This window comes from Rhinolophus sinicus, linkage group LG15 (genome assembly GCF_036562045.2).
Source record: "Rhinolophus sinicus isolate RSC01 linkage group LG15, ASM3656204v1, whole genome shotgun sequence".
Classification (NCBI taxonomy): domain Eukaryota; kingdom Metazoa; phylum Chordata; class Mammalia; order Chiroptera; family Rhinolophidae; genus Rhinolophus; species Rhinolophus sinicus.
In genome coordinates, this window is record NC_133764.1 from 39222783 (window position 1) to 39248952 (window position 26170).

A 26170-nucleotide genomic window follows, 5' to 3' on the forward strand; every position below is an offset into this window, starting at 1 on the left:
GGTCCAGCTCTCCGGCAGCTGCTCCTCCTGGTCTTCCTGAGACTGAGTGTTCATACACACAAACTGCTCCACCGTCCTTTGGAGAGCTTTGGCCAGCACCATACCCTGCTCGCTGCGCCATGTGTCGTGCAGGGAGGCCCGCGGGGTCTCTGCTCCCGCTCCCCACACAAGAACGCAGGACATGGTGAGGCCAAAAAGGAACACCCACGGAGCCATAGATGGGGGAGTCATACCACTATATTCTCTCTGGCGGCACTATACTCTCACTGGAGGCTGGATCCACACTGTCCGCAAACCGCCATCCACGCTTGCCAGCCCAGCCGCCATCTCCTTGCTAGCCCCCATTCTTTCTCTCTTCTCTCCTAGCGTAGCCACAGCAGTTATATTAGTGGCCAATGGCTCACTGGTTACAGCTGACGGCCAACTAGCCACAGCTGATGGCCATGCAATCACAGTTGGCCATTTACTACCTGAGCCAGGCACCTGTCTATGTGAGGCCGAGAGCCTGGAAACAGCTTTCTGGGGCTCCGCCCCCACAAGTGTTGTCTACTTTTTGGCCAGTGTGGCTCTGGCAGGAGGGGTAGCCCACAGTGGCTTGCTGACTCTCCAACTACTCCAGAGGTTCAGGAGCCACCAGTTGCTCGGTCTCCCACCATCTTGGTCTCTCTGGGTGGACCAGTTTGGTGGTTTCCTGGGGATCATTCTGGAAGCCTGTGTATAGCCTGCTTCTCCAGCCCTTCTAAGGATTCTGTAAGTACCTAATTTCATTTTCTGCCCAAAGCTACCAGAGTGGCTTCTGCTCGCTCCGTCGGAGCCCTGACTGACTCACCATCTACCTTGGGCACCTCCAATCCTATGTCCTGTGACCTTCATTCAAGTCCTGGGAGCCCCAGCTCCACATGGTCTGTGTATGTTCTTTCATCGTTGTGGAATCTGGTGATACATATGAAAATGCAGACTCTGCTGGGGCCTAGAAATCTTTTCCGTCTGTCTATTCCCTTGGCAAACATTCTGGAAAAGTGAGATAACCCAATGCCATGGAGAGCTTGGAGAGAGAAGAGTGGCCTCTTGCTCAGTGTCTGTAGAAGCCAAGAAGTCCACAGCATTTTTAAAAGATTCTCCACACGAGTGATTGTTTGAAGATACATTTTTAATCAACTAATACATGTTTACTGGAAAACGTCGGAAAATCTTCAAAAGTGAAAGCAAGAAATAAAAACTGTCTCCAAACCCGTGGTCCAGAGATAGTTACTGTCCCCCAGTCAGCGCCCCTCCCAGTCTGTCTTCTGAGTCCGTCCAGCTCCCGGCTCAGGCTCAGTGGGTGTCATGCCTGGGCTGCTGCCTCTGTCTGTGTAAATATACATTACATTTTAAAATGATTAACGACAGCAGTGTCTTTATAGATCTGTAGCCCACATTTCACTTAACTTTTCTATCTTGCCTTCTCCCATCAGGGCGTTTAAAAGACCCAAGCCATACCCTCTGTTCCTGGATATCCTTCCATTAAGTTGCCAGGCTTTGCAAATACAAATACAGGACACCCAGGTTAAATTTGAATTTCAAATAACCGATGATCGTCTCATGCAAATATGGGACGTACTCATAACTGACCATTGATGTGCGAATGCATCTGATAGTCACAGGTTCTGTCGTCTGTCCAGCCCTACCTCGTGGTGCTGAGGCTCAGGCATCCTGGAGGGGCTGATTCTGGGCTCACACCATTCTCAATACCTGGTAATTCTTCTCTGTGGCTCGTGCCCCTACCACCTGCCAAGTACCAGGTCAGGTGTTTTACAGGCATCATTCATTTCACTCTCACAAGAGCTGTGAAGCCCATTTTGCAGAAAGGGAAGGTGAGCCTGGGGCTAAGTAATTTCTGGGTTTCTCAGTCAGAAGGAGGATTCGAGTCCAGGTCTGCCCACTGGCTTGTGCTGAAGAGAGTTTAGAAGCCAAACCAGGAGGCTAGTAAATGGGGACCCTGTACCATACCTGGGGATGCCATTGCCATCCTTTCAGGGGGGCCCCCTCCCCTAGATGGCAGCGTGGGCCTTTGAGCTGTGGGGAGGCCTCTGGCCTGGTGACAGCCTGGAACCCAAGGCAGCTGGACAGAAAGCCACTGACGGCCCTCAGGGCTCAGGGCTTTTGAATTGCTGGCAACAATTTCTCCTGAGCCCTCAAGGGCTTATTTAAATGGAGCTAAAGTGCCCTGGTCCCTGCTGGGAGAGGTTAAGTAGCGGGAGGGAGGATTAAGTGCCGGCTTGGGGGTGGGGGTGGGCAGGCCTTTGGAAAGCTCTGGAACTGGCCTATCTCCCAGCTCCGCCCCTTCCCCCACCAGGCCACCCTGTGCTCACCCCTCTCTCTGGTCCTCACCAAGGTTCTTAAACATGGATAGACCTGTGGATTGCGTGAGAGGCAGGTGCAGCGTGGGCCCGGGAGGCCCGGGCTCTGCATTCGAGCAAGCAGACCGGTCTCCTCCGTAAGTGCTCTTCCCAGAGATCCCATCACGCATGCCAGGCTTGGGGGTGAGTGTTGGACCTGTGATGAGCTGAGGCTTCGAGGGGCCTGGAAGCCGATGGGGCTTGAAGGACAGGAGGTCTTCCCCCGCCTTTAAAACTGGATCCTCTTATTTCTGCCCAAGGTGGGGGAGCCCACTCGGCACCCACACAAGTGCAGCCACAAGTACAGTCGTTAGTTGTCCTCAACCAGCGGGAAACCTCCTGTGAAGCCTCACTGTTTCCCCCTTTGTGCTCTGTGGGCCCCCCAGGGCCAGGCACTGGTCGCCCATAGTGATGGCAACCCCATAATATCCTCCTGCAGCTTCACCTCCTCCCTGCTGCTCTCTCCTCCTCACTCCTGCTCCCTGGGATCACCGTATCAGAGAATCCAGGATAAGCTGTGATCTTGAGTTTAGTGATTACTGTGGGTAATTGGGGGCTGGAGTGGCTCAAGCAGGAACCAGCTGGGAGTGGACCAGCTAGAGAGTTGAGGGTCCTGATGGGGGTGGCGGTGGGGGTGGGGGAGCCAGGGGCAGGGTGGGGGTGGGAGCAGAACCGAAGGTCAGTGCAGTCCAGAGGGAGTTTTGTCTGGTTTCATTTATTTTCTTGTCCATTTATTTTTTAATTGACCTTTTTATGTTGAGATATTGTAGATTCCCGCCATTGTAAGAAATAATCCAGAGCCCCGTGTGCCCTCTACCCAGCGTCCCCCAAAGGTAACAGCACACTGTCACAACCAAGATATGGGTATTGTTACAGTGCAGCGGTCTGACTGATCTTTCCCCAGTTTTGCGTGTGCTGTGCTCACCTGTGTGCCTTTAGTGTACATAGTTCTGTCACCCGTGTAGGTTCATGTGTCCACCTCCACAGCCAAGACACCAGGCGTTTCCATCACCTCCAGGATCCCATCTGTTGTCATTTTTATAACACACACCCCTCCTTCACTTTCCTGGCCCCCATCTGGGAACCACTAATCTGCCCTCCATTTCGATCCTTTTTGTCATTTGGAGAGTGTTCTAGAAGCAGGATCACACACCAGGTAACCTGTTGGGATTGGCCTTTTCACACAGAATAATCCCCTGAAGATTAATGCAAATTGTCATGCGTGTCAATAGTTCCTGTCATCTCTGAATAGTCCATGGTATGAATGTGCCATGTAACCATTTGCCCGTTGGAAGTCACCTGGGTGTTTCCACTTTGGGGCTACAGGAAACAAGGCTGCCGTGGACATTCACGCACTGGTTTTTGTGTGAACATAAACTTCCATTTCTGGAATAAATGCTGAAGACTGCAATTGCTGAGTCGTGTAGTAATTGCATGTTTCGTTTTATAAGAAACTGCCAGGCTGGTTTTCAGGGGAGCGGCGTTATTTTCCATGCCTACCCGCAGCGTAGGAGGGGTCCACTTTCTCCGCATCCTTGCCCACATTTGGTGTCGCCACTGTTTTTCACGTTAGCCTTTCTGATAGGTGTGCTGTGTAATACGATCTCACGTGGGGTAAAGCTGCATTTCCCTGAGGCTCTGCCCTTAAACACCTGTGGAGGTGCTATTGGCCACCCGTGTATCCTCTTCAGTGAAATGTCTTGAATCTGAAGTGAGTTTCTTTTTTTTTTTTTTTTTTAAGATTTTATTGGGGGAGGGGAACAAGACTTTATTGGGGAACAGTGAGTACTTCCAGGACTTTTCTCTAACTTAAGTTGTTATCCTTTCAATCTTAGTTGCAGGGGGCAGAGCCCACCATCCCTTGCGGGACTCGAGGAGTTGAACTGGCAACCTTGTGGTTGAGAGCCCACTGGCCCATGTGGGAATCGAACCGGCAGCCTTCGGAGTTAGGAGCATGGAGCTCTAACTGCCTGAGCCACTGGGCCGGCCCCTGAAGTGAGTTTCTTATAAACAGCATATTGTGGGGTGATTCAAAAATACAGACTCTGCCAATCTCTTCCTTTTAGGTGGTGTGTTTAAATAACTTACACTTGAGGTAAATGGTCAGTATGTTAGGACTTAAGTCTATTTTATTGCTGATTTTCTACTTGCTTCCTCTGTTTCTTTTCTCTTGCCTTTCTGTGGATTCCTTGGACATTAGGCTTCCATCTTGATTTATTCATGGTGCTTCTGGTGTATCTGTGTATTAGCGTAGTTTTCCTGGTAGTTGCTTTGGGTCCTACGATACACACACATAACTTACCGGCCTGTAAATACCCACATTTTACCACTTAGACTGGAGTGTGGACACCTCCCTCCCATTTAGGTCCCTTTACAACTTTTCAGTTGGGCTGGCAGGTCGAAGACCACAAGGAGTCCAGTGACCGAGTGAAGGTTGGCTCCTAAGGTGCCCACGCCCCACGGGCCCTCCGTACCCCTGGGAGCTGCAGCGGGGCGAGAGGAGCTCACACCCGCACAGACCCTCCCTGCTTGGCTCTGCCAGGCCCTGAGAGCTGACATCACCCACACCTGCCAGGCTGAGACAAACACTCGCCTACCCCAGAGCCTTCTGCAATTAAAGTCTTAAGATGGAGTCTCATGAGCAGGAGGGAAAAAGCTATTTCCCGTTCAACATGTCAAAAACTGCTCACCCAAAACACCCCAAAGAGACATCACTGATAGGAAAATTCAAATTAACACAATGACAGGATACATTGTTCATTCTTTAGGCTGCTAAAATGTAATATAAACAGTAAGATTCATTGAGACAAAAACATGGGGGTAAAAGACATCTCATACATGCCTGTTAGAAATGTGAGTGCAACAACTTTCTGGGAAAGTACATCTCACAATATCAGCTAAGAATAAAGTAATACATATACCCTTTGTCCCAGTGATTCCATGTAGGAACCTCTTCTATGGAAATAAAATCAATATCGTGAAGAAAGATAGAAAAGAATGTTTTTCCAGCACTGTATGTGATTGGCAAAACCAAAGCAAAACAAACACAAACAAAGAATTGGAAGCAACCAAAATGTGCATGTCTGGGCGATTATGTAAACTGTGCTTTGTCCACACCGTGGCACACTATGCAGCATCAAAAAGGACTAGGTTAAATCTAAGTCAGTTGAGGTGGAAGGAGATATCCGTTAAAGATTTGCTAAAGAGGAAAAAACCCAGCAATAGAAGTTGTATGGTATGATCCCCATTTAAAAAAATATGATATAATATTTATAATAGTCCCTACTGCAACCATGTATTGTGGTATGAATGTGAAAAAATTGTGGTAAAATCCAAACTGGCTGCTGCTTCCAAGAACCTTCGAGAAGTGAGCTGGAAAGGAGGTGGGGGAAATATTCATGTATCTTTGCATTGTTTCATTTGTTAAAATTAAGATGTGTTACTTTTATAAAACAACCTTTTTGATGCATAATTGGCATACAAAAACTCATATTATAGTATAATATAAGTTTTGACATGTGTATACACCTGTCAAACTATCACCATGACCAAGGTGGTCAAAACATCTATCACCCCCCAAATTTCCTCTCCCTGCCTCCTCATTCCCCAGTTCTTCCCCAGGCAACCCCTGGTCTGCTTTCTGTCACCACAGATTTATCTGTATCTTGTAGAGTTTTGTATAGAGGGAATCATACAGCATGCACTCTTTTTGTCTGTCTCCTTTCACTCAGCCTAATTTTGAGATTCATTCATGCTGTTGTGTGTATGAATAGCTCATTTCTTTTTATTGCAGAGTAGTCTTTCATCACATGGAAGTAACAGTTTGTTCATATCCATTCACATGTTGACATGTTGTTTCCAGTTTGGGGCTATTACAAATAAAGCTGCTAAGAACATCTGTGTGTAAGGTTTTGTGTGGACTCACGTTTTCATTTAAATATGCAGGAATAGAATGGCTACATCATATGATAGTGAATCTTTAACTTTTTAAGAAATTGCCAAACTCTTGCAAAGTTGTTGTTTTGCCCTCTCACCTCGGTGTCTGAGAATTCTAGATCCTCCCCGTCCTCATCACACTTGCGATAGCATCCAACTTTTTATTTCAGTCATTCTAATAGGTGTGGAGTGGTGTCTGATGTGGTTTTAATTTGCCTTTCTCTAATGTCTAATGATGTTCAGCATCTTTTTACATGCTTGTTTGCCGTCCATACATCTTTTCTAATGAAGTGTCTGTTCAAATCTCATGTGGGAATTTTTGGAGTGAGTGGGGGAAGGGCTTGTCTGTTTCCTTCTTATTGACTTTTGAGAGTTCTTTTTATATTTGTCATACAATCCTGCATCAGATATATGATTTATAAATATTTCCTCCTAGTTTGCATCTTTCCATTCTCTTAACAGTGTCTTTCAAAGAGCAGAAGTTTACATTTTTTCTTTTAAAAATTATAATAATTTTATTGAGATATACTTCATATATCATACAATTCACCCATTTAACTCGAGGATTTTTAGTATGTTCACAGACATGTGCACACATCACTGCAATTTTGGGACATTTAGAACATTCTCTAAAAAGAAACCTCATACCCATCAACAGTCACCCCTGCCCCAGCTCTAGGCAATTACTAATAAAAGTTTTTTATTTGATGTTTCCAATTTATCAAGCTTTTCTTTTATGGACCACACTTTTGATATTGTACCTAAGATATATTTGCCTAACTCAAGGTTGCAAATTTTCTTCTCTTTCTTTTTTTTTCTTCTTCCAGAAGTTTCATAGTTTTAGGTTTTCCATGTTGGTCAATGATCCATTTTCAGTTAAATTTTGTATATGGTAGATGGTTTGAACTGAAGTTCTTTCTTTGCAGGTAGATATCCAAACGTTCCATTGGTTAAAAGGCGATATCCTCTCTCCCCTGGATTGCTTCTGTACCTTTGTGAAACTCAGTCGCTCAGGTACTGCGGGCCCCTTTCCTCTCGTTCAATCCATTTGTCCATCTGCGCACCAGTACCGGCCCGCCTTGCTTCTTGCAGCTTTGCCTGTGTCTTGGTATTGGGCAATATTAGCCTACTTTGTGCTTCTGTCTCCAAAGTGTTCCAACTATTCCATGTCCTTTTCTATTTCCCCATGAGCTTTAGAACCAGCTTCTCGATTTCTACCAAAAAGAGCCTGCTGGGCTTTGACTGACACTGCATTGAATCTGTATGTCATTTGGGGGAATGGACGTCTTAACAAAATCTCCATTTATTTAGATCTTTAGTTTTTCTCAGCAATGACTTACAGCTTTTACTGTATAATTCTTAGACATTTTTTGTCAGATTTATCCTTAAGTCTTTCATATTTTCGGTGCTTTGGAAATGATCTTCACAATTTTTAAATTTCTGATTGTTGCTGTTACATAGAATACAATTGATTTTTACATACTGATGTTTATGCTACAAACTTGCTGAAGTTACTTATAAGTTCCAGCAGGTTTGTTTGTTTGTTTTCTAGATTCCACTAAGTTTTCTACATAGACAGTTAATGCTATCTACAAACAAGACAGTTTTGTGTTTTCCTTTCCAATCTGGTTGCTTTTTCCCGTTCTTTGCTTTATTTCATTGGCTTGAACCTTCACTACAATTTTGTTCTGTGACCCCACACTGGGCACTGCCCTGCCTGAGGGTCAGGGGTCTGGGGCGGGGGACCAGGCTCAGCCCTTCAATATCAGCTTTCACCTGTGCTGTCAGTTACCCAAGGACCAAGCCTGACATTTACAGGACAGACAGATGGATGCAGCCAATAACCAGCTCTATCTGGGAGCGGCTGAATGGGCAGATCTCACCCCCTCTCCCTTCCAAGTCTAAGAGGGACGTGACCCTGGGCTTCTGGTGGGTTGAGCCGGGCCATGCCCACTGTGGAAGGAGTGTGGCTGGGAGTCATGTTAGGCTGGGGCGGCGTCTTTCTGTCCTGCTTACAGGTGGCACGACCCCGAGAACATATTACTGGCCCCTACCCAATACCTGCCATTTCTCCTTTCTAACCGAGCCCCATGTTTTTCTGAGGAGCAATGTGCCCAGCTGAAAATACTCGTCTTACTAGATTCTTTTGCAGCTAGGGTTAGCTGTTTGACATGTGAGCAGAGATTTCTGGAAAAGGTTTTGCTTTCCTGCTATGATGCTGTTCCTTCCACCTCCCCTCTCCCCTTTTTTTCTGCCGAAAGCATAGACATGAGGCCCAGGGGTACAGCAGCCTCTCAGAGCCATGAGGATATGCTGAGCATGGCCTAGGAGCTTGGGCCCCGGATGGCATCAGGGCACTGCCGCCTACACCAGCGTTCTTGTTGTGTGGGGTAGCCAAGCTCCTTGCTGGTATAAGCTGTTACTAACCAGGTTTTCTGTCACTTGCAGCTGAAGAGCTTTCCACTGGGTACATTTTAAGCCTGTTTCTTCATCTTGAAAATGCTGCCAAAAAAACTTCGTCTATCTTGGAGTTGTGTGGTGCTGCTAAAATCGTTCACTCCTTTATTTCCTGAGTGTCGATGGGCATGTTGCCCTCGACCAGGCCTTCAGTCTGGGGTCACTCAGGACAGGGCTGGTCTCTGCGTTCCTAGAGCTCCCAGTGGCTTGAGAGACAGCCGTGAAGACAGAAAGCACCAGGCAGGGGGACCCACAGAGGGGCTCCCAGGGAGTGGGAGGGTGAGCCCTGCTCTGGTGACCACATTCTCACCCACAGGACAGGGCCTGACAGGGCACCTCAGCTCTGGAGACTTCAAAATGGGGGATGGCGTGTTCTAGAACATTCATGACCAGGATTGTTAGAGGCTTGCCCAGGGCTCTCAGCCAAACCCTTCAGGGCTCCTCAGGGCTCCCAGCCTCTCGGAGGGCCCTGCTTGCAGACGAGGGGCTAAGATTAGGAATTCCAGCTTTCTCCCAGAACCTTGAGGGACTCTCTAATCCCTCTGGGCCTCAGTGTCTCTGTCCATAAGTGAGCAGACTGGGTAGACGACAAAGCTTCTCGTGGCTCCGGCGTACATTCTTCAACTCTAGACAAGTCGGACCCTCTGGCCTCCTTTCCCAGAACAGAGGAGGAGCAGAAACAGAGAGGGTGTGTGGTTTTCTTCAGGTCACACAGCAGAACAGTAAGTACAAATGGTGCTGCAATGTCTGTAACTACATAAATACTTTCTCAATGTGCCAGAGTAGCTAGAAAAAAATCCTAGAACTGGAACTGCTGAATCAAAGAGACAAACCAAGCTTTCTAACTTGGTTAGATGCTGAAAAAGTCTCCCCCAAGAGATTGTACTAATATATACGAATAAGAAACTCATTTACCCACCAGCACCGTGTATAATCAGAGTTTCTGATCTTTGCCAAACAAGCAAGTGGAAAATTACATTTTAGGATAGTTTTAGTTTGTATTTCTTTTATGCTTATTTTTTTAAATGCTGTTGGGGAACGGTGGGAATATTGGGGAACAGTGTGTTTCTCCAGGGTCCATCAGCTTCAGTCTAGTTGTGGAGGGCGCAGCTCAGCTCCAAGTCCAGTCTCCGTTTTCAATCTTTAGTTGCAGGGGGCACAGCCCACCATCCTAAGTGGGAACTGAACCAGCAACCTTATTGAAAGCTCGCACTCTAACCATCTGAGCCATCCAGCCACCCCTGTATTTCTTTTATTAAAAGTGGAGTTGACACCAAAAGTACGAACAACAAAAGAAAAGATGGATAATTTGGACTTTATCAGGATTAACAATTTTTGGACATCAAAGGCTATCAAGAAAGTGAAGACAACCTATGAAATGAGCGACACTATTGCAAGTTGCATATCAAATAAACGTCTAATACCCAGAATATAAAGAACTCTTACAACTAGACAAGAAAGAGAGAAACAATCCCCCAAAATGGCAAAGGGCTTGAACAGACACTTCTCCACGGAAGACATGCACAGAACCATCACTAGTCTCCAGGAAATGCTCATCAAGCCGCAATGAAATCCACGTTACAGCCAACAGGACAGATAGGATTTAAAAAGAGGGAAAATTGCAAGTGTTGGGAGGATGCAGAGCAATTGGATCCTTGTGCACTGCTGGTGGGCACGTGACACGGGGCAGCTGCTGTGGGACACAGTTCGACAGTTGCTCAAAAAGTTAAATGTAGAGTGACCGTGTGGCCCAGCAATTCCACTCCTAGGTATAGACCCCAAAGAATTGAAAACTGTGACTCAGATGAATCTGTCACTCACATTCGTGGCAGCACTCTTCACAATCACGACGAGTTGGAAGCAGCCCATGTGTCCGTCAGCGGATCAAGGGATAAATGAACAGTGGTGCAGCCATAAGGAACAGGATTCAGCCGTGACCAGGAATGACTTCTGATACATGTCACAATATGGGTGAAACACTGAAAACCGACACGTGAAAGAAACCGACACAAGAGCCCACATATGTGTGATTCTACTTATAGGAAGTGTCCAGAACAAGCAAATCCACAGAGGCAGAAAGCAGACGGATGGTTGCAAGGGGCTGGGGGAGGGGGAACGGGCGGGGAGTGACTGTTTCAGGAGGACAGGGTTTCCTTCTGGGGTGATGGAAATGTTTTGCAACCAGACGGCGATGGTGGTTTCACCACACTGGATATTCACAAGCTCAGCTGGTTGGCAGCCTTAATTCCATCTGTGACCATAACTCGCCTTTGCCACAGGACCTGATCCAGCCACGGCGTCCAGGGATGAGGACATGGGCCCCTTTGGGAGGACGACCTGCTCGCTTTCTGCTTTACAACAGCTCACTTCTTGGACTAATGAACGAATGTGGGGGGTTGTGTTAACCCCAAGGTGTATCCACACCAACGCCATGTTCAGGGACCAGGAAATGAGCAGTGGGTGGGCTGGTGAGGCCACTGAACCAGCTGTGAGTTAGACCCAGGCCGGGGCAGTATTAATTACTTGGCCCTCAATGCCCCTGCCGGCATGGCCCAGGACGTGCCGTGCAGCCAGGCCCAGCCGGACCCTTCTAAAAAGCCTGGCCCTTTGGTTTCTCCTCCCAACACCAGCCTTGTTAGAAGGGTCCGGCTGGGCCTGGCTGCACGGCAGGTCCTAGGATGGCCCCCTGGAACTTCAATCTCTACGTATCCAAAATGAAACACCTCTTCTCCAAGAAGGGTCCCCCTCTGGCCTCCACGTCTCGTGTCCTCACCCCTTCAGACCCATCAATTCCGCCCAGACATCCCCAGAACCTGGCCTCTCCTTCCCAGACTTGTCCCCTTAGTTGTGCCGTGCTAAGGCTCAGGCCGGCAAGCTGACCCACTGTGCCGTCCGCCAAGGACGGAGGCTGCTTGGGGCGAGGGGCCCTCAGAGCTAAAACGGGACGGTTGGTCACCCCTCCAACAGATGCTTGAGGGCAGCTGCAAGGAAGTAATTTCTAGAACTTAATCCCATGTTGTTTCTCTCCAGCAGAAGACGCCAAAGCGCCCCAGGATAAAGCTACTCCATGGCACACACACAAGGCCCCCACCACCTGCCCCCAACCCAGGCTTCCAGTTCTGCCCCAAATGGAACACCTGGGGGCAAGGTGGCGTGTACAGGACAGACGGCAGGCCTGATGTCTTCAGAGCGTGTCACCTTTGCAGTTGTGTCCGTGTCCTGGGGCCGCTGTAGCAAATTATCATAAACCGGGGGCTTAAAACAGCAGAAACTGCTCACTCCCAGTTCTGGAGGCCGGAAGTCTGAGATGGAGGAGCTGGTTCCTTCTGGAGGCTGAGGGCAAACCGCTTCCGGGGCGTGTGGGCAGCCCTCGGCGTCCCCTGGCTTGTCGCTGCATCACTCCAGCCTCGGCTTCCATCTCCACACGGCTTCTCCGGGTTTCTCTCTGTGACCTCTCCTCTTCATGGAAGGACACCAGTCATTAGACTTAGGACACACCCTAAATTCAGGAGGATCTCATCTAGAAATTCTTAACTAATTACACCCACTAGGACCCTGTTTCCTCTGTGTCTGAGGTTCTGAGCAGATAGGAATTTAGGGAGAGCACTCTTCAACCCGTTACAGATATCCCGGAGGTAGATTGTGTGGTTGGGGAAACTGAGGCAGGTGTCTGCGCCTGTTCTGCTCAGGGCTGAGTGTGGGCTCTGACGGCTCCTGTGTGTCCAGCCTCCCCTGTGAGGCCCAGTCGCTCATGTGCAGGGTGGGTCCCCAGGATACAGGCTCTGGGTGGGACACTCAGCTTTCTCAATCTCACCTGAGGACGGAGTCGGAAGGATTCGGGTGTGGAGGCAGTCCTGGGGAAGACATGCGGGCGAGTTCTGTGGATGGGGGACCCACAGGCTCTGGAGTTGGGAGAAGGGAGCTGGGCCTTTATACCCACCTAGCTGGTCACTGGATGCCTGCTGCCCTGGGAGGGCTGTGCCCTTGGCTGAGGGGACCCCCAAGGGGCCGAGAACTGAGAGCCATCTGCCATCTGCCTGGAAGTCAGAGCCTTATTCCCGAAGGGAGTCTGAGCGCCCACCCCCCAGCACTTGGGTGGACCTTTGGGTGCACAAAGCTCCCTGACACTCACAGTTCAGGCGTGGGACCTTTACTTCTCTGAGCAAATCCGTGTGCTGACACTTGAACCCTGCCACGCCCGTCTCTCCACGGCCTCAGAGTGTCCTTCCCAGAGGAGCAGGGCCTTCCCCAGGGCAAGGCCGTTCTAGAAAGCCCACCGCTCATCGGCCTCCCTGGCCTGCTCTCCACCAGGTCCCAGCCCACAGCTTCCTGCAGCTCGAACCCTCCCCCTTGACGGGCGGGCAGAGGTTGTACCCATTTACAGAGGGGCCGCTGGGGTCTGCAGAGGGGGCGCCCCTGCCCCGTTCTTGGCTTAGGCTGGTCTGCCTAACCCCAGAGGCAGGATGTCCCTGGTTCAGACCCTCCTTGGGGACTAAGGGCCTCTGAACATGCCCAGCATGGGTCCAATTTCCCAAAGACATGGTATTCCCCGGGGATTACAGCCGTGCTGAGTGACGCCTCTGGGGTGCATCCCAGTTCCTGTGGGGAAGGGATGTAAAAATAGATTCCTCTTTCCTCGGCCTCTCTCTGAGCCTCCACCCCTTGCCAGGGTGTAAGAGGCCCAGGGACAGAGCCCCAAGCACCCCCTCCCCACCCACACACACCTGTCTGCTCTGGGCTGTTGGCTGGGGAAGGTGGCAGCAGCCGGGCACCGTTAGGGGCCACACTGGAGGCCGCCACAGCCAGGGAGGGGCAGCTGTGGCCACACAGCAAGTGGACACGTTTGAGTATGAGGCGGGAGCACACAGGGAGTTTTTGCAAAGTCAGAAAATATTTGGGGGCAAAACCTTTCAAGTCCACGAGAAGTAGCTTAAAATGTCTTGAGTCTCCAGGGTTAAGTGTATGGAGGGGGAGGAGGCTGAACATCTGAGGCCTGTGTCCTGGGGACAGATCTTGTCTTGGGATCAGAGGTATGACGACTGGACAGTAAGAATCACGATGACGTTAAGATCAATTCTGTTCCTAATGGATAGTCACAGCCATCCCTTTTTACACGCAGGCTGCACGCCAAGCACTTTGCATGTTTTTCTATTGCACCGAGCCCTGCATGGACTCTGGGATCCAGTATTTTTTACCTCTGTGTACAGTGAGGGAGACCACAGCTCAGAGGGGTCAGCTAACTTGCCTGACATCACACAGCTGGAAAGAGGCAGAGCAGGGCTGTGAACCCGGGCTTCTGGCATCTGTCACTACCTCCAGTGGCCTCTCTGTGCTGAGCTGAGCCCGTGACTGGCCTCTCTGTGAGCTTTCCTTCGGCTGGAAGCTGGCTGTGCCTATGATCTCCTGGGCTCCCCTGGGCTGGGAGGCGGCAGGGCCCCCAGGCTGCCCTTCCCCCACGCACCCACCAGGCCAGTGGCAGGGGAGCGGAGGGAGGCTAATTGTGGACCCTTATTGCTGGTCACATCCCTGTCCCCTGAGCCAGTCGGGGCCTGAGGAAGAGCTCACCGACCAGCTGCACGGCGCTGAGCAGACCAAGACACCAGCTTTTACACCCCAGTTGGCAGGACTCAGGCCCTGATTTGGACACTGACCCCCTTGATTGAGGGTCGGGGAGCTCCCAGAGCAGCCAGGCTGACCCAGACCCCTGTCCTGGAGGCACTGCATCCAGGACACCAAGCTCCTGACTCCCCAGCCCACCCCACTGCCGCTGAAAACCTCCCCTCCAGGCCCCAGATACACCCCTCCCCCGCTCTTCACTCAGGGCTGAGCTCCCTGGCTGCAGCCTCGCTAAGCCCGCAGGTGGCCAGGCAGCCTCCTCACTCGGCCTCACATGTCCTCCATGGCCAGGAATAACCAAGTGGTTCATGCAGGCCATTTCCCAGACCCTGCTTCCTTGGCACCCCCCCCACAAGGCCAAGTGCACCTCCCCCAGCCCGGAGGTGACAGGCAGGACCACTGTTCCACTTCATCCCTCCGTCCATTCAGACACCATTATTTAGTGAGCCAGCTCCTTTGCAAAGCACCGGGATATGGCTGCTCAAAACAGACTCGGGGCAGGGGTGGACAGGTGACTCAGTTGGTTAGAGCACGAGCTCTGGGAAACGGGGCTGCAGGTTCGATTCTCACATGGGCCAGTGAGCTCCGCCCTCCGCAACTAGAATGAAGTCAATGAGCTGCTGCTCAGCTCCCGGGTGGCCAGATGGCTCAGTTTGTTGGAGCGTGGGCTCTCAACCACAAGGTTGCCGGTTCGACTCCCACAAGGGATGGTGGGTTGTGCCCCCTGCAACTCGTGCCCTGCAACTAACAACTGCAACTGGATCTGCAGCTGAGCTGCGCCCTCTACAATTAAGATTGAGAGGACAACGTCTTGACTTGGAAAAGTCCCAGAAAGTATACACTGTTCCCCAATAAAGTCCCGTTAAAAAAAAACAAAACACAGTTGGGGGCTGAGGGTTTGCTGGGGGTCTGGAGTGAGAGATAGGCCCGGACCCCCATGCTGGCCCCCTGGCCGGCTCCCTCCTGGACCACTCCTACTGCCTGACCCATCCTGGAGGGTCATGAGCAACCCTACCAGCTAGGCTGTTAGATAATGCCACTAGGGCAGGCCCCAGTACCAGCGATGACCTCTCTCCTCGGCAATGAAGGAAGATGCCCTCCCGCCCACCTGGTGGGGTAATTACTAACTACCACCTGACCTCTCCGACCTCTCCTGAGGGGAACCAGTGAAGCTCACTGCCAGAGTGTTAGGCCAGCCTGCCCACCACGCCCACCATGCCCACTGTGCCTGCTTCACCTGCCGGCCCGCCGGCCCTGCAGCATTCCCTCCCCAGGGAGGAGCTGACCCCTGGCTGCCTGATGCATGACTTCTCCACTCTCCACGTCTCCGCTGGTGAGTCACAGGGCCACCTCGGGCAGGGATGGGCTGGTCCAAGGGCTCCATGGTGGGGCCTCACCATCACCCCAACTCTAGCCAGATCCTGCCCCCTGGCTGTTTGCACGTGAGAAATAAAACCTTCTCTGATTCCTTTACCCAGACAAAGCCGCTGCTAATATTTCACTGTATTTCCTTCCGGTCTGCTCACTACACCTGTGCACATATTATCATATAAAGATGAATTCAGATGTGAATAGTGGATAATACCACCAGGAACATTTCCCCAGGAGACTTAAAATCTTGAACAGCTTTATTGTGATATAACTAATACCTTAAATTCTCCATTGAAAGTGTGAAATGCAATGGTTTTAGTAAATTTGCAGAGTTGTGCAACCAACACCATAGTCTAGCCCAGCACTTTAGTTGCCCTGACAAACCCCATGCCCCAGCCGTCACTTCCATCTCCTGTCCTCCCCCCAGCCCTAGACAAGCACTAATCTTTCTGTCTCTAGATTTGCCTCTTCTGGATGTTTCATACAAATGGAATCACACCAAGGTCTTTGGGGACCTTATACACTGTTTCCTTGCTGGGTATTTCAGTGGTCTCAAGCATTCCTCTGCTTGAGGAGGACACCCCCCCCATCCCCACTGAAGGTCTCAGGTGGGATTGTAAAATGTGAGGTCTTTGCACATAGCATGTTACCCACTGGGAGAGTGTGCGTCACTCACTCTGCTCCAGACAACAGGGCCACCTCCTTGGCTTACACAGGTACCCCCGGTGCCTTCAGTGTCTGTCCAGACGGGGGGATGACAACACACAGACCAGGCTCTCTGACAGGCACGGTGCCACACACTGCCCATTCTTGGGTGGGTCTGGGGCTCCTCCTCCAGAACCAGGCCAGTGCCTCTGGGAAATCCTTTCTGGCTGGAAATCTTCATTCGCTGAAGATGGCGGTGATTGTCGGAAGGAGCGGCCCAGATCAGGTGGGGCAGGTGGGGCAGGTGGGCCATCCCGCTGGGAAGGAAACGTGCTGTACAGTCAAGACGTGCTCCTTCAGGATGAAGGCTGAATGAAGCTACAAAGCCATGGGAGGGGGCTTTTCACGTGTCGTCAGCTGATTCCAAAAATGGTTCTCAAAATATTCTCAGGCATGGCCGAGCCCGAAAGCCACTGAGAATCTCCCCAAAGTGCTGGCTTTTGGGGGACTTGAAGCTGAGCCCTTTGGGGTTCTGTGTCAACTTCCTTCCTGCAGATCAGGGCAAGGGGGCCAGTTCTGGCCACAGGGCAGGGAGTACCTGCCTCTTCACTGGACACTGCTCAGGGTCCCTGGAAAGTCCTTTCCCTTGCAAAGTGCTCAGGGTGTCACCAACCCACCGTGGAAAGGCATTTGCCCTGATGCTGCCGAGTGTGTGTGTGTGTGTGTGTGTGTACCTGAACACCATGTCCAGTGCCTGCCTGCGGACAGCACACCTATACACACACCCTCCTACACCAGGCACCATCCATAGATGTGCACTGTCTCCTCTCTGAAGGTGCCAACCAACCCCTCTGGCATGTCACCATTGCCTTTGTGTCTCACCTTTGTGTTCCTACCTCTGCTGTGCCCAAGGTGGTTGTGAAGCGGGTCTGCCGTCCTGCGTCCAGGCAGGTCAAGGTGGTCTGGCATGCATGTATGTGTGGTGTGGGGGGCAGGGAGGGATGAACTGACAGTGCCATCTTCACAGGGCCCAAGACCAGGCCTGGGTTGCTGCCTGCCTTTCCCAGGCACCCCTGAGCTCTTCCAGCTGCTCCTGCCAGCCCTTCCCGTGAATCTATCCTAACCCTCCACTTCAGAAATCCTGTTTCCTTCTGCCCCGTCAAAACACTCCACTTCTCCATAGTGTTTCCAGGGCCCCCTCCCCCTCCCATCTGCCCCACAGTGTGGCTAAAGCCTTGCTCTCCGTCATGTGCTCAGGGTCCAGCCCAGCCAGGACTGGTGAGGGGATGACTCATGGGTCACCACCAGGATGAGTCAGGGTGGCCCCACAGGGAAGGCTGTCCTCGCCCACCAAGCATGGGTGTTGGGGAGAGACACAATGCAGGTGGTGGGCACATTACCTCGATCAGAGGTGGCCCATTGTTTCCAGGAGGGGCCCTTTTAAGTCATAGAACCTGTTCGCCATGGCAGTAGCGCTCTCAGCACCTGATCATGGCCTGACTCTGAATTCCATGATACTTGAGAGGAATTTGTGTTTTGTCACAACAGTACTGAGCCGCCCAGAGGTTGCTGAATGAATCGTTGGTGAATGAACGCCCACAGGCTCCATGCTTGGTGGGCCTTCTCTCATATTTGTGGGCCTGGCATTCCTGGAGTCTGGCAGAAACACCCATGCAAGGATCTGGCTGTGGACGCTAAGGGTGGACGCCGCAGGCTGGGACCACCAGTCAAGCCAGGAGAGGGGCCTTCCCATGGCAGCCTCTGCCAGCTACCCCAGGCCTGTCTTGGGGTGGGGGGAAAGGGCTAGGTGGGCAAATGTGACCTCAGCAAATTCCCCAGTCTCAGCTCCAGCAGGTGGCTGGTTGGGTTCCCTGTTCTAAGAGCTCACCATCCTGGAGACTAGGGACACAGGATTCCTGGGTTCCTCCCTTCCCAGCTGCCCCCATGTCCCAGGGGAAATGAAACAGCCTGGGCCCAGGGGAACCACCAGGCTGCACCTGGCTGTCAGTCCCAAGAACGCTGCCTACACAGTCCTCTCCTAGGCTGACCTCTGCACACCCTGCCCCAGCACCAGGCCAGACCAGACCTTGTTCGTGGAGGGGCAGTACCAGGACGGCTCCCCGAGGCGAGGAGGGGCCAAGCAGTGGCTTTCCCGCCCTGCGCCAGGCCCAGGCCTGCACCCCAGGTGCTGTTCCCAGATCCAGAAACCGCCTCTCTTTACAGCGGGGAGAAGGCAGCCAGAGAGGTGCGGCTGCCCACGGCCACTCACCCAGCTAATCAGTGTGAGGAGCCGCCCAAACCAGCTCCTTGGAATCCCAGCTCTGCGGCCAGCGGTTACCGAACCACGCAGAGCCTCCGTTTCCCTGTAAGGAAACAACCTCTCTCCCGCGAAAAATTTCCCTCTTCATCCTCCTGGGATCCCCGCAGGCACACGGCCAAGGAGGATGGCAGAGGGTGGGAAGTGCGGAGTCACGACGCCTTCAGCGCAGTGTCTGTGGCTGTGGGGAGGGTCCGCACCCCGGCAGGCAGGCGTCGCGGGAGGGCTGGGCGTTCCGAAATCCTGCTGCCGCCGACTGTGGAATGGGGGGAAAGGGGTCGCCCTGAGCCAGGAGGGTTCGAGGAGCCTCGGTCTTGCGCCCAGCAGCGCAGGCACCCGGGCCCCACTGCCTGGGTCTGACGCTCAGTGGGCGTGTGCGTGATCGTCTCCACAGGCAACCGCGCAGTCGCCCGGCAACCCACCGTGCCCCCCGGGGAGTCCCGGGAGGAGGGGGAGGAGGGGACGCCCTGCAGCAGCTCGGTGCAGTCCCTACCTGCCGCCACGCCAGGGATGCAGATTGGGTGGGGGGGAGAGAGGAGAGACCTGTCCACCCATCCCTGGAGCTGCTCCTGGGGCTGGGCCACCCGGGCGGCCATGTCCTGGCACCGAGGGGCGTCCGAAACCCTCGCTGAACCCTGGCAAGCCCCTTACCTCCCTGAGAAACAGAGGCAGCAAGGCCTCCAGCCTTCTCCCAAGGTTGGGCGAGGAGCAAGGGGGCCGTAGGTGTGAGCACTTGGTGAGTCCCAAGCAACAAGGACAGGCTCCTGGTGGGCCAGCAGGGTGCAGTGCCTGTGGGTGGGGGGCTGTGTTAAGGGGTGGGATCTCGGATCTCAGGTGATGTACAGCTCAGAACTAGGGGCAGAGGTCAGCAGCAGGTACTGGGGGCCCCCTAGGATCACCCACAGAGCTTGGACTGGGTTTGGGGTTATCCTCTTGGGGTGCCTGCATTTTAGGGTGACGTCGGCCCCTTCTGCACCCCCTGATTTGGTGTTTACTCACCACTTGAGGCCACACACTCCAACCCAAAAGTCACAGGATTCCACACCTGGAACCCCAGACCCAAGTCCAGGAAGGTGGTCCCTGAACTAGGAGACAGCCTGTGCGGGGCTCAGGTACCAGGGGATTTGGGTGGCTGCACAGCTGCAACACGACTTAGCCCCTCTCCTGGGCCAGCAGTGTGGGTACCTGGGACACAGCTCCTGCCCCCACAGACCTGGCCCTATCACTTCCCCAAGGGCCCCCATGGGTGGTGAGAGGGCCGCACAGGCTGACACTGCAGGGTGGCCAAGTGCCAGCGCCACGTGATGCTTGGCAGCCTGGGACCGCGCGCTTACCTCCTGTGGACAGTGAGGACGCTCTCCCCGCCTCAGGTCTGTGGGGCTTGTTCGGCTCAGTGTTCGGCGGGTGCTGACAGTGACACTCTAAAGGGTCCACCCGCCAGGGTCCCCACCTGGCCTCAGACGGGTCAGGGGCTTGATGCCTCCCAGCTGGGTGACGGTGAACAGGTGACTTCCTCTTCCTGGGCCTCAGTTTCCTCAGTCTATGAAACGGGGACAAAAACAAGGCTTTGGGGGAGTAAATGAGATGGTCAGGCACGTTTGGTGTCCAGGAGCGCCTCCACAGGCGCTGACCTCGTCCCCTCGCTCCTCTCTTTGGGACCCTCCAGGGTCTTAGAGCCCTTCCTCTGGTTGAGCCTGCACCCCCCTGGCTTTCCCCTCGGTGTTTTCCTCTTTTTGGCCTCCCCCCCCACCACTCCCACTTCATTTTTTTTTTTTGTCTCCGTCCCTCCCTTTTCACTATCAGTTTCCTTTCTCTGCTGTGAATCTTTGGTGAAGCCCTGCTGACTGTGCCCGGCCTGCCACTCTCCCTCCAGGCCCTGCCCTGCCCTGCCTTCTCCGGTCTCACCTGCCTGCTGCCCAGGGGTTGGGATTGGGGGGGCAGGGTGCTGATGTCACATTTATCAGCAACTCCCCGCCTAACGCAAATTTCATCCTCGTTCTCTCTGAATCAATTTACTTTTATTGCCTCAGCTGCTCAAAAGCAATTTTTCAAGAACAAAAAGGTCAGCACGTCCAAGACTAATCAATTCTGGGAGAGCTCCTGCCGCCACTGCCAGGGAGGCCGGGGACTGGCGCCCCCCTTCCTGCCAGCCCCCTCCCACCAGCCCCCTCCCACCAGCCCCATCACATTTATTGCTTCATGATGCCCGTCATTAGCGGTGTGTTTGAGACGCCCCACAGTGTTCCTACAACATAAAACCTGGGCCACTTGCAAAGGGGGGGCTGGGTGCATTTATGGCCACTCGCCGGCTCCGGGCAGTCACCGCCCAGCTGATGGATCGCCTGCAAGGCCAGCCAGGACCAGAAGCATCCAGCCACTTGTTCCAAAGCTGGGCTGCAAAGGGGCATGCCAGAGGAGCCGGGGCTGGCCCTCAGGCCCTCACTGTGGCCTTGGGCACCTACCGGCCCGCTGTCACCCCATCTGGGCCTTTCCTCTCAAGGCCACCCTGGTCCCCACTGCATCCCTGCTCGGAGCCAGAATACTCCTTCCTGAGCACCCCCCCCCACACACACACACACAATGCCAGGCCCCACACCTTCCAACACTGTGAGGTCTGCATTGCCATTCTAAATGGGGAAACTGAGGCCCAACATCGGGGAAGAAGGAAGGAGCAGACACAGACTCCAGACAGTTATGTGACCTACCCGGGGTCACGGCATGAGCTGTGCCGGTGGAGACCCAGGTCCGCCATGCCAGGCTTTGCCCTTCCACGCCCCCCGTTCTCCTTGTTCCCCACCATCCTGACATCTGATGCCCATGACAACAGCAGCTAAAATGGGCTTCCTGCCCTCAGCGCTCCGCGTGGATGACCCCACTGTCCCCTCAAGAGCCCTATTATGACTCATTCATGTGTCCATTTTACAGATGAGGAAACTGACCCAAGGGAGTTAGAATGTTATGTTCAAGCCCACACAGCAGGAAACATTCAGCAGGGGGGGCTGAACCCCAACTACCTGCTTTTTGCTCTTTTAAAGATGGTTTAGGGAATTAAATAATCCAGAATGAGCAAATCCATAGATGCAGAAGGCAGATTGGTGGTGGCCAGGGGTCAGGGGGTAAGGGGTTGGGGAGAAACAGCTTAACGAGTATTGGGTTTCTTTCTGGGATGATGAAAATGCTCTTGAATTAGACAGAGGTGACGGGTGCACGACACTATGAATGCACCAACTGCCACTGAATTGTGTCACTTAAAATGGTTAATTTTATGTTATGTGACCCTCACTTCAATAAACTATTTAAAAACACACACACACACACACACAGTTTTGGTTTTTCTGTCACCTGCTTGGCAAGAGGCTGGGTGACTGCCAGCTCTGGATGTCCCAGCACAGGTGGCCTGCCGCTTTCCTGGGGCAGGTATGACATCAGGAGAGATTCTGAGATGTCCTCCCTGGCCAGCAGGAGAGTCACCTCTCCCAGGAAGCCTTCCCGGCTGACCCCACCAGCCCTGATGTCTCCTCCCAACCACCATGGCTTCGTTCGTGTACCTGGCTATGAGCCACGGGCAAGAGGCCTCTAGTTACTTCCTCTGCAGGGTCTCTGTTCCCAGCCAAACCACAGCCTCGTCTCTTCTGGCTATGCCGGGTGTCTCATAGCTCTGTCCACAGCACGTGGGCAAGGTACCCCTGGCTCCCTGCCAGACAGGACCCACACATTTGCATTTGCAGCTTCTCGTGGGTCCGGGGAGCTCCCTCAGCCCCCAGCCCCCTCTTGGCCTGAGCTCTGCCACTCCTACTGCAAGGTCTGATCTGAGCTCTGAGCCTTTGGCCTTTCCACAAGGCATCAAAGGTCATCTGGTAGACCCCAACCTGCTAACCAGTGCCCCCTCCAGGCTTTCTGGCACGGTACAATGACAGCTCATTGCTCCCAATGACAGGACAACTCTACCTACCGGACAGTTCTTCCTTGGCTCAAATCCAGGTGAGTCACCGTTACATTCTAGGTTGCCCACCCCATTTATGGAAGAGCAAGCCTTGTCTCCTCTCTGCAGGACAGACCAGCACACACGTGAAGACTCACAGTCCCCACCCCAGTGGTCTCTGAAAGTCCCTGCTGTGGGCCCTTTCCAGCCTGGCTGCCCCTCTCTTGCTCTCCAAGACCATGTCCAACAGGAGCCCAAACCCTTGGAGGCCCCCTGCTGTGCAGGGCGACCTGCCACTCTGGAAGATGACGTCACGCCAGGTCTCTTTTGATATCCACGTTTTGTCCCACAGGCCTTGGGACCTCTGTCCCAGGGTGAGAAGGGGTCTCAGAGCAGAAATAAAGCCTGGGACTGGTGAGTCCCCATGGCACACGAGCCCTGGGGTCAGCCAGACGGCTGGAATCAGCCCTTGCCAGGAAACTGACCAGGACCCTGCAAGTGTCTCCCTTTCTCCGATGGTTCGTGTAGGAAAGGCCGAGTGGGATGAAGCCGGTGACACGCCCAGAAGAGAGCAAACACCAGTGTCTTTAAGCATATTTGTTTCTTTAACAATGAGGGTGACATCCGCTCATGGCCTGCGTTGTGTCCTAGGCACGGTGTCAAATGCCCACCAACTATGTGCCCATTGACCAGGACTGGCCAATAGAGGAAGGGTGAGGGTGGAAGGGGCCGCTTTGCAGACAGAGACCCTGAGGGGAGGCCTGCGGGAGGTCCCCAGCAAGTGTCAGGTCCCAGAGTCCATGCCAGGCCCCACTTTGCCCTGCCCATGTCCCTGCCAGGGCGCCTGGCTTCCAGGCTGCGGAACCCGATCTGCCTCCCTGTTTCGGCTGCTGGGGCCCCTGCCAAGTCCTTCTGAATGTGCAGCAACTGCCAAACGTTCTAAGAAATGCCTCTTGGGGTTTTCTCGGGAGCCCGGAAGTCCCCTGGTCTGAGGGGACAGTGTAGCAGCTGTCACCCAGAGCTCTCCTGGGGGCCCAGGCTGGTGAACCGGAGACAGGAGCTGGAGGACCAGCCAGGGCTCCTGCTGGTGGCCTGTGGCTTCCCACGTGCCCTATTTGCAGACCTTGAACCCAGGAGAGCCAGCATGCCCAGGATCACAGAGCTACAGCAGCCAGGGGCTGGGGCTGTCTCAACCCTGGTCCCTGACTCACTCCCCACGGGGGCACATGGCCAACAAAGGGACATATCTGATGGCCTGTCGTTACTTTACATTCAGAAGGATTTGAATCCACTCTATCTGGCAGCTGAGTACTACACTGGGCTTGTGGAGGGGGTGAAAATTATAAACTTTCTTTCTTTCTTTTTTTTTCAAGGAGGACACAGCTCACAGTGGCCCATGTGGGGATCAAACCGGTAACCTTGGTGTTATTAGCACCACGCTCTAACCAACTGAGCTAACAGGTGACCCCTTATTTTATTTTTTAATAACAAAGAAATACCATTGGTGTTTTGACAAATAACTACATATTTTCACAGTCTAGGCCATGCTGTCTCCAGGTGACTTGCCACAAAGTAATGCCCTTGAGCTGCTTGAAGATTTACCTTGATTGTCTCCCTGGTTGCCTCTGGGTCCCCCTCCTCTGTTGCCTTCTCCCCAGCCCCCACCACCCTTTCATGCTTCTAAACTCAAGGGTCACACTGTCACCTGAACAGACCAATCACAATGGGATCATTATAGTTCCAAAAAAAAAAAAAAAAAAGTGCCTGTGTGTGTGTGTGTGTGTGTGTGTGTGTGTGTGTGTGTTGGGGGGGCAGGAATTTAGCCGCACCCAGGAGGGCAGTACAATCAGCTATTGTTGTGTTAGAAGTGTCCCGGTGATAAGAAGGGAGGCTAGAAATGCCGCTTTCTGAACTGATTGTAGAACAGAATAGAAAGTTCAAGGCCAAGAGATAGCTGAGCACAAGGCTCAGGCATCAGCCCCTCCAGGCGGCCCCTGGGGCTTCCGTTGGGCCTCCAACCCCTTGGCAGCAGCATGTGTGTCCCTGTGTCCCCCTCCACCGAGCTCCTAGGAAGGGGGGCCTAGCTTAGTACCCCCCACATTTTCTCTCTCGTCCTGGGGGCCAAACATCCGAGGGTTCTGTAGAAATTCTCTAGCCGCACCAGGCACTGTTCGACCTGCTTTATTTACCTTCAATATCACTCACTGCTCACACCCACCAGGTACTAAAGGTGGCCACTCCTCTCACTTGGACTGTCAGGGAAACTGAGGCATGCGGATGGAAACAAAACGCTCGGATCTGAACCAGAGCTGTGTGTCTGCACTTTCCCACCACGCTGCACTGTATCCTGTTTATCCCTAAGACTGTCCCTTCGGGTGTCAGGTTTATGGGGAGGATAAACACTGGCCTTGAGCTTCCTGGGTCACTTCCGGTTGTTGATTCATCTGGGGCCTGATTTTGGCTAATCTTTCCCTGGGATACCCATCTGGGAGTTCTGCAGCTGTCATCTTCCCATCAGCATTAGGGACCTAGAGGACAGAGGCGAGGGCGGGAGGAGCTACAGTGACCTGGCACAGGTCAGAGTGTGGGCTCTGGGCCAGGCTGTGGGGTTTGAATCCGGTTGGCCATTAAGCAGCTGTGTGACCTTAGGCAGGTTGCTTAACCTCTCTGTGCCTCAGTTTCCTAATCTAGAAAATGGGGCTAATAATAGCCTTACACCTGGGAAGAATAACAGAGCACTTGGCTGGGTCCCTGCCATGTTTAGGGGGTGAAAAAGTATTTACTTCAGCACAAGCCCCTCACTGTATGACCTAACCACTGGGGCCCAGAAATTCAGGGTCTTCCCCTACTTTTGCCATCACATCATGCCGGGCTCCTGGCTCTTTTCTGGCAGGCCTGGGAGTGGGTAGCAGCTGGGGTGTCCGGGCCACAGACACAGGCCCCAGGGAACCTCCCAAATGAGTCACTGCTGGTGGGGCTCTTGTGGGGGCACTGCCAGTCCAACCTGATGGCATCACCCCTCAGCTCTCTAGCCTCCCTGGTTTAGGGCCCCAATGCCCCTCCCTGAGCTTGGTGACGCCTTGGCAGCAACCTTATCACCACAAGGTCTCTAAGTCCAGGATGGAGGCTTTGGCTAAGTTTTTCTGTCCCCCACCCCCGACACGAGACCTTCCTGAGATGTCACCTCCTCTGTATCCCGGTCTTTGCCTCTCACACCTGCCGTGGGGCAGTCACTGAGCCTTTGGTGGCGAGGCCCAGACATGGGGCTGTGTGTGAGTGGGGGCTTGTGCAGGGCAGCGGAGCTGGGGACAAGCTAAGGCAAGTAGAGCCTTGTCCCACCCTCTCTCCTGCAGCTGTGAGGCAGACCCTAATGACATGGCTGCAGTTTGTGGCCTTCTAACAGGACAGGGCACACGTGATGCTTTATATTACGTCACACTTTTCATTTAATTCTGAGCATGAGAGGTGGGTACTATTACTGTCCACATTTTACAGGTGAGCAAAGACAAGCTCAGAGAAGCTAAGCGA

The 26170-nt window shown here is 53.0% G+C and overlaps 1 protein-coding gene across 1 annotated transcript; it reads right to left on the reverse strand.

The window, feature by feature from the left end:
* Positions 1-14829: 14829 nt before the first annotated feature.
* Positions 14830-21472, reverse strand: LOC141568785 (uncharacterized). Its single transcript, XM_074319368.1, has 4 exons — positions 21426-21472; positions 21027-21114; positions 20055-20370; positions 14830-19509 (listed from the first exon to the last, which is right to left on the reverse strand). The coding sequence occupies exons 1-4, from the start codon at positions 21470-21472 to the stop codon at positions 18884-18886; spliced, it is 1077 nt and encodes a 358-aa protein (XP_074175469.1). The 3' UTR covers positions 14830-18883.
* Between the last annotated feature and the right edge of the window lie 4698 nt (positions 21473-26170).